Raw genomic sequence first — 12557 nt, 5'->3', positions numbered from 1 at the left:
TCAAGGAAAGCCCCAACTGTAGAAATAGCTTTGTATTCAGTTAAATGCTGTATTTGGTTAAGTGAGCCTCTCAATTTTGTTAAGCCTAACTCACATTGCAATATTTTTCTCTCAAGAGATTGTGAGTGAGTGAAGTCGCTTAGTCGTGTCCGACTCTTTGCGACCCCGTGAACTGTAGCCTACCAGGCTCCTCTGTCCATGGGATTCTCCAGGCAAGAATACTGGAGTGGGTTGCCATTTCCTTTTCCAGGGAAAAGAGATTGTACTGTTACATAAATTTGTATATGTATCTCTATTCCAAACTTATGCATGTCTCTACTAAATTTTCCTTTTATAGTATTCATTGGATTTCGCAAGTTTTTAGTTACAGTTGATATTATTTCTCCATATTTTACCTTCTCGGTGATTAATGTTTCCATAACTATAAATTACTCAAGCCGTAAAAGAAATTCTATTAATATTTAAATCAACCTCTTTTAATGTCTTTTTAAGGAAATACTTTAAAGCTTTTGCGTAATCTTGCATTTCTGTATGGTTTTGGTGCTTTTCTTTACTTATATTTGCAAGGGCAGAGTGTTAGAAATTCTTTGTAGCTACCTAGAGCTTTCCTGTTCACCATTCTACCAGGCTGTGCCCCACTAAATAGGCATGAGCATATAACTTATCATACTTGTTTCTCGTAAGTTGCACCTAAACATGCACTTTATTAAATTATTAATACACTACAGTTTTGACCTTATCCCATTCTGAGTACCATATATACTAGAGATTATTCGTTTGCTACTTACCTAGGACATTGTAATTGCTTCAGGAATACTAATATTAAAATAAAAATATTCTTATTTATAAATAAGAGAAAATCTTATATAATTTGGTATCAAATTCACTTCACCAAAATAAAACTAATTCACTGCTTGATAACATACTTTAAAATCTTAAAAACCCTAAATCCTTTAGAAGGACTCAAGAGGTAGAAGGCATCATATACTTTCCTGTCCTTCTTTTGCTCTATTAATAGAAGTTCAAATGTAAGTATAAAGTATGTGTTTTTCTTGGCTTTCATACAGTTTTTCCACATCCTTCAAAAAAGGCAGAATTTCTCTTGAGTTTTGTTGATTATGGTCTAGTCTGATTACTCTAAGTTATTTTGTAAACTTGAGCAGCTTTTATCAACAAAATGATGATTTATTTTTGATGTCCAAATGACCTTGTTTTGTCTTTCAATGTAGCTTTTGTATATTTTGCATAAATTTACTTTTTCAATTATGCTAACTTTCAATAAGAAGCAGTTTTTTTCCTTTAAGACAATAAGAATAGAAATAGAAATTAAGAAATAAACTTATCTGAATTATAATTGGTTTATGTTGTGTTCATTAGGCCAATTAAGATGACTTGTGATTTCTAACTAAATTTATATAGCTATAACTGTAAGAACACTTATTGAACTTTTGGCACAATATGAGTAATTAGACTTTGCTTTATAACCTAAGTATTTATTTTTAAATCTCAAGTGTCATCCTACTGGAATTTAATTATTTCATTTTTCCCTGAATTACATTTTAAAAAATATAATAAAAAAGAAAAAATATTCAAGTTATTATTGAAACATAGCTTTTAGCTTTCATCCAATCTGATACTTGAAATTATAAAGTAATAAAAATATGAACAAAATTAAACACAAATATATGACATTTAGTAGCCATCTTTAATGAGTTCACCATTTACTGTTAGATATTTAAATGAAATAGTTTTATGTATGATGACAAGAAATATGATTGATGTTTTCAGCAATATATTTCAACATTATGGAAGTATAACTTCATGTTTTTGTGTATGCCAGGAAAGCCCGACTTGTACAATCACCCAAATGAGACTGGCCAAATAAACACTCAGAACCCACATTTATGAATTTATATGAGTAAATTTATGAATTACTTTGTGTATTACCTTATAAATTGCTGTGTGTATTCATAAAGCATATATCATTCCTTACCAGTTGGGGATCACTATCAGACTCTAGTATAGAACAGGTTAACATTTTAAAATTCAGTGATTATAAATTAATAGTAAATATAATCCAGATAATTTCCACAAAATGAATACCTTATAGAAAATTGGACAATTCTTTTCTGCAAAACAAAAATAGAGAATGGAGGCCAAATAACTGGATAATACCCATTTCAATCACAGTTTCTCAAGTACTTCCATTATATTGACATGTTTTACAATTCCTTTGTCATTTTTAGGCACAGATATATTGAGTTTAGTACATGCTGTTTTAGGGGCAGAAGGCAATATAACCCACATCACTTTAAGACCTTGTATTTCTTACTGGATTTCCCTAGTGGCTCAGCAGTAAAGAACTCACCTGCCAATGCAGGAGATGAGGGTTTGATCCCTGGGTCCAGAAGATACCCTGGAAAAAGAAATGGCAACCCATTCCAGTATTCTTGCCTGAGAAATCCCATAGACAGAGGAGCCTGGTAGGCTATAGTCCATGGGATCACAAAAGAGTGGAACACAACTTAGCGAATAAACAACATTTCTTACTATTAAAATTACAAAATATAGATTTTAAATAGTCTTATTTGGTAGAATTCTGTTTCCAGATAAGATGGATTATTTAAACCTGCTTTAAATTCAGAAATTTTCAGTTTGAAGCAACAGACAGCAGATGATATAGAAAGAACTAAAGGGGCTAAGATTCCTGAAAAGGAAAATCCTTGGAGCTGTGAACTGACTCCAACAGTCAATTTGCCCTAAAGAATTCTGCAAAGTCTAAGAAAAGGCCAGGGATAGAGTAACTTCAACAGTCTTTGGCAAACGAGGATTCAAACTCATGGACAGTTTTTCGCCTCATGATGTTTGTCAAATTATGGGACATTCCAGGAAAGAAGAACAAAATATTAAGTGGAAAAATTACTGAAAAGCCGAGTGAAGTTTTAATAGTCTTAATATATGAGATTAGAATTTGTGATCTGCCATCTGAGAGACTGTGGAGAATACACTGAGTTCCGAACTGAAAATTCTGGAAGACCAGGTACTTATTAGGACTGGAAAGAATCTTGCCTAAGCACAGTGCCTGTTTTGAATTAAGGCAATTTGATTAGACATGTTTCTATCAATCTAAAGGGGATTCCCAGTGGCACTAGTGGTAAAGAGCCCGCCTGCCAGTGCAGGAGACTTAAGAGACTCTGGTTCAGTCCCTGGGTTGGGAAGATCCCCTGGAGGAGGGTATAGCAACCCACTCCAGAATTCTTGCCTGGAGAATCCCATGGACAGAGGAGTCTGGTGGGCTACAGTCCATAGGGCCTCAAAGACTCAGATACGGCTGAAGCTACTCAGCACACACTGTCAAGCTAACAAAGGAAAAGATGGACTCTTTCTGGAAGAATATAATATCAGGACCCTGGAGGAGAGCTTTTTACATTAATAATCAACATTCAATAGAAATTATAAGGCATACATACAAAAAAACTGGTTGACATGAATAAAACCTAGAGGAAAAAACAGACATACGGGTGATCTACAGATAAAATAGACACTAGAACTGACTGACAATGGTGTTAAAATAAGTATAACTAATATGTTAAAATAAGGAATATAGAAAACAGGTAAAGAGAATTTCACCACAGAATGAAATAAAATAGAAAATAATTTGAGGACTGAAAATATAATACTGAAATTTTAAAATATTAGATTGTATAATGGCATAGTTGTCATAAAAGATTATAGGATTAGTGAATGCAAGACAGGTCAATATTAAATATCCAAATAGAAGCACTGAGGAATAAAATAATTAAAAATACAGATAAGAACATTTAGTTACACGTAGAACATAATGAAAAACTCTGACACATACATGACTGTAATCCTGGAAGGACTAGGAATAGGGAATAAGGGATGTGTAAAGAAATGATGACCAATAATGATGAAAAAATTTACCCCTCAAGATGTTCAGTGAACCTAATTAGAAGAATAAAAAACTGCACATCTAGAAATATCACAGGAAGGCTGCTAAAGACAAAGTCAAAGAGAAAATCTTAAAAGCAATCACATGAAAATGACATTGCTTTTAAAGGAAAAACAGTAAGATGGAGAGCTCTGACCATCAAGAAGCCAAAAGACAAAGGAATGATGTCTTTTGAGTCCTGAAAAAAACTAGCTACCAGACTAGAATTCTATCACCAGAAAACACATCTTGCAAAAACAAAGTTCTAAAACAAACAAAAACTGCAAGAATCAATCACAGTCCCATCTGCACTAAAATAAATACTTTTAGTGGATTCATTAGGAAGAAGGAAAACAGTCCTGGAGGAATCACAGATTTGCAGGAAGAAATGAACAAGAATAAGGGTAACTATAAATTGTTATTTATTGATTAATAAACATAGAAATAATAGTTTCTTAAAGGATTTAAAGTATATGTAAAATTTTAATTCATGATAATGGTGATGTAAAACACAGGTGATATAAACAGAGTTAAGGAATTCTAAGGTTCTAAACATTATCATGAGAGTAGTAAACTGAAATAATTTGTATTAGACACTTGTAGATTAAAGATGCATGTTGTAATCTTTAGAATAATCATAAGAGTAATTTTAAAATGAATTGAAAGAAATAAATATCTAAATTATCTAAAAGAAGAAAAAAACTTTTAAGAGCAAATAGAAAAAAATTTAGATGGTGAATATAAATGGATAGATATCAAATATTACAGTAATTGCTATTGGATTAAATAATCCAGTTAAAGAACCAAAATTGTCAGAATAAGTTTAATTCAGCTATATGTTGTTCCATACCTGTGTGTGTATATTATCACAGGTTGAAAGTTTTAAAAATAGAAAAAGATACAAACATTAACCAAACTAATCAAGTGTAGATATTCTCACATAAAACAAAGGACACTTTAAGGAAAGATGCATTACTACAGATAAGGAGAGATATTTCATAATGATAAATGGATAAAATATACCAAAAATATGTCAGTTATAAGACTAAATATATCCCCGTAAGAAAACTACAAAATATAAAAAGTTAAATTGAAAGAACATAAGAAATAGATAAATCCACAGTCATAGGAGAGGATGTATTAACAATTAACCGCTGATAGAAGACACACAAAAACAGAATATTAAAAATCTGAACACCACAGTAACCATATTTGAATAAACTGACATACATAGTACATGAGAAAGTACATGTTCTTTTTATATGCATATAGCATATATCTAAATTGTCCATATTCTAGGTCAGAAAGCAATTCTCTAAAAATTTTTAAAGAAATGAAATTAAGTTAGAAATAAAAATTTATCCAGAAATCCCCAAATGCTTCAAAAGTAAATAATATAATCCATGAGTCGAAAGAAGAAATCACAGAAGAAATTTCCATATATTTTGAACTGGGTAAAAATTAAGATATGATATATCAAAACAGAATTTACAGAGAAATTTTAAAACTTTAAATGAACATGTTAGATAAAAAAGGTTAAAAAAACAATAACCTTTCATCTGAAGAAGTTAGAAAAAGAACAAATAAAGAAAGAAGAAATAATGCATGTATTATATATATAAACATAAATACAATGCTGATAAATATACAACCAAGAAGGGCTTCCCTGGTGGTTCAGTGGTGAAGAATCCATCTGCCAGTGCCAGAGACACAGGTTCAGTCCCTGGTCCAGGAAGATCCCACATGCCATGAGGCAACTAAGCCCATGCCACAACTATTGAGTTTGTGCTCTAGAGCCCAGGGAGCCACAACTACTGAAGCCCAAAGGCCCTAGAATCTGTGCTCTTCAACAAGAGAAGTTGCCACAATGAGAAGCACATGTACTGCAACTAGAAAGTAGTTCCCACTTGCAGCAACTAGAGAAAAGCCCATGCAGCAACCAAGACCCAGCACAGCCAAAACTAAATAAATAAAATTATTTTTAAAAGTACATAACCAAGAAGATTAACAAAACTTAAAGTTGGTTCTATGTCATAACGAATGGAATTAAAGACTCTTACTAAGACTACTAAGATTAATTTTAAAAAGAAAGAAAACATTGATCACAAATATCAGGGATGAAAAAAGGAACATCATTACCAATCCTACAGACATTAAAAAATTAAAAAGGATATTATGAAAACCATATGCCAATAAATTTGACAATTTATGTAAAATGGAAAACATCTTTTAAATACACAATTTACTAAAACTGAAACAAGAAGAAATCTGATTAGTTCTATCTATTGAGTAAATTAAACTTGTTATTAAAAACCTTGCCACTTCAGTTCACACTAGTGAATTCTCTTAAATACTCATGGAACAACTAATACCAACTTATATAAAATCTTTTGGAAGATAGAAAAAATGGAATATTTCCCAGATTATTTGGGTACCAGAATGACTTCAATGAATTATGACACCAAATCTGAATGGGACATCATCAGGAAGGAAAATTAGAGACCAATCTCTATTAAAAACTCAGATGGAAAAATTCTAAACAAAATATCAACAAATAAATAAAATTCCAAAATATATGAAAGAGAAATAGTAAAGTATGAGAAAACTTATTCAGGGAATATAAATCAATTTAATATTTAAAATCTATCAATATAATTTATCACATTAATAGGTAAAGGAGAAAAATTATATGCTTACCTCAATGGATACAGAAAAAAAATCACTTGATAAAATTCAACACACACAATTGTTAGCAGACTGAAAACAGAAGGGAACTTTCAGAAAGTATGTTAAAATTTACAGTAAACATTATACTTAATGAAAAATTATTTAAAAGTTTTCTTCAGTGATCAAGAATAAAACAAGAATACCTGCTTATACTATTTCATTTCAGTGTTTTACTGCAGGTTCTAAGCAGTGGAATAAAGCAAAGAAAAAATGCACAGTAATTGGAAGGGATGAAATAAGAGGTCTTTTTAAAAAAATGACAATGGGGCTTCCCTGGTCGCTCAGTGGTAAAGAATCCACCTGCCAACGCAGGAGACACAGTTTTGATCCCTGATCTGGGAGGATCCCATATGCCGCAGAGTAACTAAGCCTGTGTGCCACAGCTATTGAGCCTATGCTCTACAGCCCAGGAGTAGCTCAGCTAGCCAAGCCAGACTGCCCTGGAGCCCATGCTCTGCAAGGAAAGAAGCCACCACAATGAGAAGCCCACTCTGCAATTAGAGAGTAGCCCCTGACTGAGGCAACTAGGGAAAGACTTTACAGCAATGAAGACCTAGAACAACCAAAACTAAATAAATACGATTATTTTTTTAAATGACATGATTGTATACATTAAAAGTCATAAAGAATCCGCAGACTGTTAGGATTAATAAATGAAGTTAGTAATGCCACTGGATATAAGGTCTACATGCAACTAATAATTGTATTCCTACAGAGCAACAAAACCCAGAAAATGAAGAATTCCAAGGTATCATTTACAAGTTTCAGAAATATCAAACTTCTAGAAACAAACCTAACAGAATATCCATAAAACTTATACACTGAAAAATATAAAATATTATTGAGAAAAGTTATGTACCTGAATAAACAGAGGGATATATAATGTTCCAATACTGGAACTGAGCGACTTCACTTTCACTTTTCACTTTCATGCACTGGAGAAGGAAATGGCAACCCACTCCAGTGTTCTTGCTTGGAGAATCCCAGGGTTGGCAGAGCCTGGTGAGCTGTCGTCTATGGTGTCGTACAGAGTCAGACACGACTGAAGTGACTTAGCAGCAGCAGCAGCAATGCTGGGAATATGTCAATTCTTCCCAGTCAATCTATAAATGCAATAAAATCCTAAACAAAACTTTAGCATGTTTCTTTGTGAAAGGTAACAAGATGAATCTAAAGTTTATATGGAGACTTCCCTGGTAGTCCAGTGGTAAGGCACCATGCTCCCAATGCAGGGGGGCTGAGTTCAGTCCCTGGCCAGAGAACTATTAATAGATCCCACATGCTGCAACTAAAACTCCACATGCCACAACTAAGACCAGGCACAGCCAAATAAATAAAAATATTAAAAAGATAATAAAGCTTATGAAAGTGAAAGTGAAGTCGCTCAGTCGTGTCTGACTCTTTGCAACCCCATGGACTGTAGCCTACCAGGCTCCTCTGTCCATGGGATTTTCCAGGCAATAGTACTGGAGTGGATTGCCATTTCCTTCTCCAGGGGATCTTCCTGACCCACAGATCGAACCTGGGTCTCCTGCATTGTAGACAGATGCTTAACCGTCTGAGCCACCAGGGGAGTCAATAAAGTTTATAGGGAAATACAAAGGGACAATAATAACTAAAACAATTTTAAAGGAAAGAGTAAAACTAGAAGACTTACCAATCAGATAATAAAACCTATTATGAAGTATAGTAATTAAGAAGACAATATGGTATTGCAGGACTTCCCTGGGTGGTAGAGTGCATAAGACTCCCCATGCCAACTCAGGGGACATGGGTTCAGTCCCTGGTCAGGGAAGATTCTGCATGCTGTGGAGTAACTCGACTGCCATAACTACTGACTCCATGCTCCAGAGCCCATGAGTCTCAACTGCTGAGCCCACGTGCTGCAATTACTAAAGCCCATGCACTTAGAGCCTATGCTCTGCAACAAGAGAAGCCACTGCAATCAGAAGCCCATGCACAGCAACAAAGAGTAGCCCCCACTCCCCCCAACTAGAGAAAAGCCTGCATGCAGCGACAAAGACCCAGTGCAACCAGAAAGTAATTTAAAAAAACTGGTATATCTGTATAATGAATATTTATTACTTAAAAAGCAATATGGTATTGCAGGATAAACAAAGAAAAATGGGGTAAAAAGACTTGTACAGAACTATAGACCCCTGATTTATGAAAAAATGATACATCAGAAAATAATTGGGAATGCAGCTTCTTTTCAATAGGTGGTATGGTCATTTGAATATTTATATGAAAAAAAGCAATTTGACTCTAACCTGATTAACATGGAAAAAAATTAATTTCAGGAGGATTACAGCTCTAAATGTGAAAAGTAAAGTAACTGATTTTTCAGAAGCACCATACAACGATACTTTCATGACTTTGGCGCATGCAAAGATTTAAAGAAAATACAAAAAGTTCAAACCATAAATAAAAAATATTGGAAAATTAGACTAAGTTAAGTTTTGTTTTTCAAAGATATCTCAGAGTTAAAATGCTAGCCATAGAACAGGAGAGAATATTTGCATACTTCTAAAAAAGTACTTATACCAAGAATATATAAGGAACTTCTAAAGATCAATCAGAAAAAGGGCAAATACCTTAAATAGAAAAACAGACAAAAGACTTAAGCAATTCACAAGGATACACCCTAATAAAAATAACCATGTGAAAAATATGCTAATTTAAGGAATCATCAGGGAACCACTAATTAAAATTACAGTGACATAAAATAAAAATAAAATTACAATATAACATCACACACTCATCAGAGTGTTTAAAATTAAAAGATAATATCAAATGTTGACAAGGATATGGAGCAACTGGAACTCTCACTCTTTGCTAGTTTTCATAAAACCAGAGTTGAAAACTATTTTGCAATATCTATTAAAGCTGAAACAAAAAGATAAATATGTGTGCATATCTTAAGGCACAGCAGTCTAACTCCTAGGAATATTAAATATAAATGAACACACAGACACCAAAAGACAAGAATGTTTATAATAGGACTACTCAATATATACACAAACTGAAAAACCCTAAGGTCCATCAACTGGAGAATAAATTAAAAATGGTGGTACAGTAGAATAACAAAGCAATCAGAATAAAATAAACAATATGTAACATGAATTTTACAAAGGTAAGATTGAGTGAAAGAAGGTAAACATAATACACTCTATAACTCCATTTGTGTAAGTTAAAAAAAAAAGACAGAAACTATGATACTATGACACACACATGATACTATAACTCAGGAGAGTGCTTACCTTTATCTAGCAGGGGAAGAGTAGTGACCAGACAATAACAAGAGGGGGCTTCTATGGTTTTTGTTAACGTTTCAGTTTTACTTTACATTTTGCTTATGAATGTGTTCACTTCCTGAACTTTTTTGAGTTGTACACTCATGATTATGTCCTTTCCTGATATATTTTAAAATTTTATAATACTGTAAGATTCTAAACATCTATTATTACTTATTTCTTAGTCAATTAAGGATCCAATAAGGGAAAGTTTCTTCGTGTGCTCAAAATGCACTTTCTGAGGAATACTAGGGTTTTAGTTTGCTCTGAAAAGTATTCTTTCACTGGAAGTTAACCTAGCACATGTTTTTTAAGAACATCCAATAACTAAGAACTGGAGATACAATTGGGAACAATTCTGTGACTTCAAATATATTGGCTGCATATATATGAAATGAAACAGCAAATACTATATGCAATAGTATATAATGACTCCTGGTGGCGCTGCAGACCAGAAGTATGAATGCAGAGATTAGTGACTGCCCGGGAAGCCATGAAATTAAGATGCTTACTCCTTGGAAAAGTTAGGACCAACCTAGATAGCATGTTGAAAAACAGACATTACTTTGCCAACAAAGGTCCGTCTAGTCAAGGCTATGGTTTTTCCAGTAGTCACGTATGGATGTGAGAGTTGGACTGGGAAGAAAGCTGAGTGCTGAAGAATTGATGCTTTTGAAGTGTGGTAGTGTAGAAGACTCTTGAGGGTCCCTTGGACTGCAAGGAGATCCAACCAGTCCATCCTAAAGGAGATCAGTCCTGGGTGTTCTTTGGAAGGAATGATGCTGAAGCTGAAACTCCAGTACTTTGGCCACCTCATGCAAAAAGTTGACTCATTGGAAAAGACTCTGATGCTGGGAGGGATTGGGGCAGGAGGAGAAGGGGACGAGATGGCTGGATGGCATCACCGACTCGATGGACACTAGTTTGAGTGAACTCCGGGAGTTGGACAGGGAGGCCTGGCGTGCTGCAATTCATGGGGTCACAAAGAGTCGGACACGACTGAGCGACTGAACTGAACTGAACTGGGAAGCCATTAAACTGGGAATCAGAACTCCCAGTGCTTTCTAAAGAAGGAAGCATACATAAGATATAGGCGTGGAGGACTCCAGAAAAGGGAATCGGCCTAGTGCAAGCCAGTCAGATTTAACGCGAGCTTATTTAACCAGATCACCTGGGTTGATTGTATATCGGGAGCTGAAGAAACTGCACCTTCTTGACAGAGAAGGCAGTGGCATCCCACTCCAGTACTCTTGCCTGGAAAATCCCATGGACGGAGGAGCCTGGTGGGCTGCAGTCCATGGGGTCTCGAAGAGTCGGACACGACTGAGCGACTTCACTTTCACTTTTCACTTTCATGCATTGGAGAAGGAAATGGCAACCCACTCCAGTGTTCTTGCCTGGAGAATCCCACGAACGGGGGACCCTGGTGGGCTGCCGTCTATGGGGTCGCACAGAGTAGGACACGACTGAGGCAACTTAGCAGCAGCAGCACCTTCTTGAACCGGATTTGGAAATGGAGACCGCGCCAGCAAAAACGCTACAGAAAGGGCAAGTTCTCTTTCTTGCTATATTGTTCCTTTTGTGGGAGGCTGGCTCTGAAGAAATTAAGCATTCCATGCCAGAAGAAACAGAAAGTGGCCAACCTGGCAAAAGACCTGAGTCTCAGGGTGGGGGAACTAGCCACGAGGGAGGCGCGGATCCATTACAAAGGAAACAAACAGCTCTTGCAGCTGGATATAACGACCGGGAATTTGCTTCTATATGAAAAACTAGACCGGGAAGTATTGTGCCGGGCAACAGATCCCTGTATACTGCATTTCCAACTATTATTGGAAAACCCGGTGCAAATTATTCAGGCTGATCTACAGCTCACAGATATAAATGACCATTCCCCAGAGTTCCTAGAGAGAGAAATGCTTCTAAAAATACCTGAGAGCGTCCAGATAGGGACTGTTTCCTTTGAAAATAGCTCAGGACTTTGACATAGGTAGCAACACGGTTCAAAACTACACAATCAGCCCCAACTCCCATTTTCATGTTGTCACTCATCATCGTGGAGATGGCAGAAAATACCCAGAGCTGGTGCTGGACAAAGCACTGGATCGGGAGAAGCAGCCTGAGCTCAGTTTAACCCTCACCGCGCTGGATGGAGGTGGGGGGGGGCTCTGCCCAGGTCTGGGGCCACTACAGTTCGCGAAGTCGTGGACATTAATGACAATGCCCCAGAGTTTTTACAGTCCATCTATGAGGTACAGATTCCAGAGAACAGACTCCTAAACTCCTTAGTTGTCGCTATCTCTGCCCGAGATTTAGATGCAGAAACATATGGGAAAGTAGCTTATGCACTATTCCAAAGAGATGAAGTTACTCAACCATTTGTAATAGACGAAATAACAGGAGAAATTGGTCTGAAAAGGGCTTTGGATTTCGAGACAACTCGATTTTATAACGTGGAGATTGCAGCCAAAGATGGTGGGGGGCTTTCGGGGAAATGCACTGTAGCTATAAAGGTGGTGGATGGGAACGACGACGCCCGCAAACTGACCATGTTGAGACTCATCAGCTCCATCCCAGAAAACTCCCCA

The 12557-nt window shown here is 35.7% G+C and overlaps 1 protein-coding gene and 1 pseudogene across 1 annotated transcript in view; both read left to right on the top strand.

The window, feature by feature from the left end:
* The window catches only part of LOC120864478 (protocadherin beta-4-like), a 4616-nt gene extending 1853 nt beyond the window's left edge, over positions 1-2763 (top strand). The window contains exon 2 of the mRNA XM_040241552.1: positions 2645-2763. Within this exon, the coding sequence (XP_040097486.1) occupies positions 2645-2763 (119 nt within the window). The remainder of the gene's footprint in view (positions 1-2644) is intronic.
* Positions 2764-11485: 8722 nt separating this feature from the next.
* On the top strand, positions 11486-12551 carry LOC120863547 (annotated as a pseudogene).
* The last annotated feature ends 6 nt before the right edge of the window (positions 12552-12557 follow it).

Source organism: Oryx dammah, unplaced genomic scaffold (assembly GCF_014754425.2).
Source record: "Oryx dammah isolate SB20612 unplaced genomic scaffold, SCBI_Odam_1.1 HiC_scaffold_5, whole genome shotgun sequence".
Classification (NCBI taxonomy): domain Eukaryota; kingdom Metazoa; phylum Chordata; class Mammalia; order Artiodactyla; family Bovidae; genus Oryx; species Oryx dammah.
The sequence above is the reverse complement of the archived record's forward strand: the minus strand, read 5'-3'. Positions and strand labels throughout refer to the sequence as shown.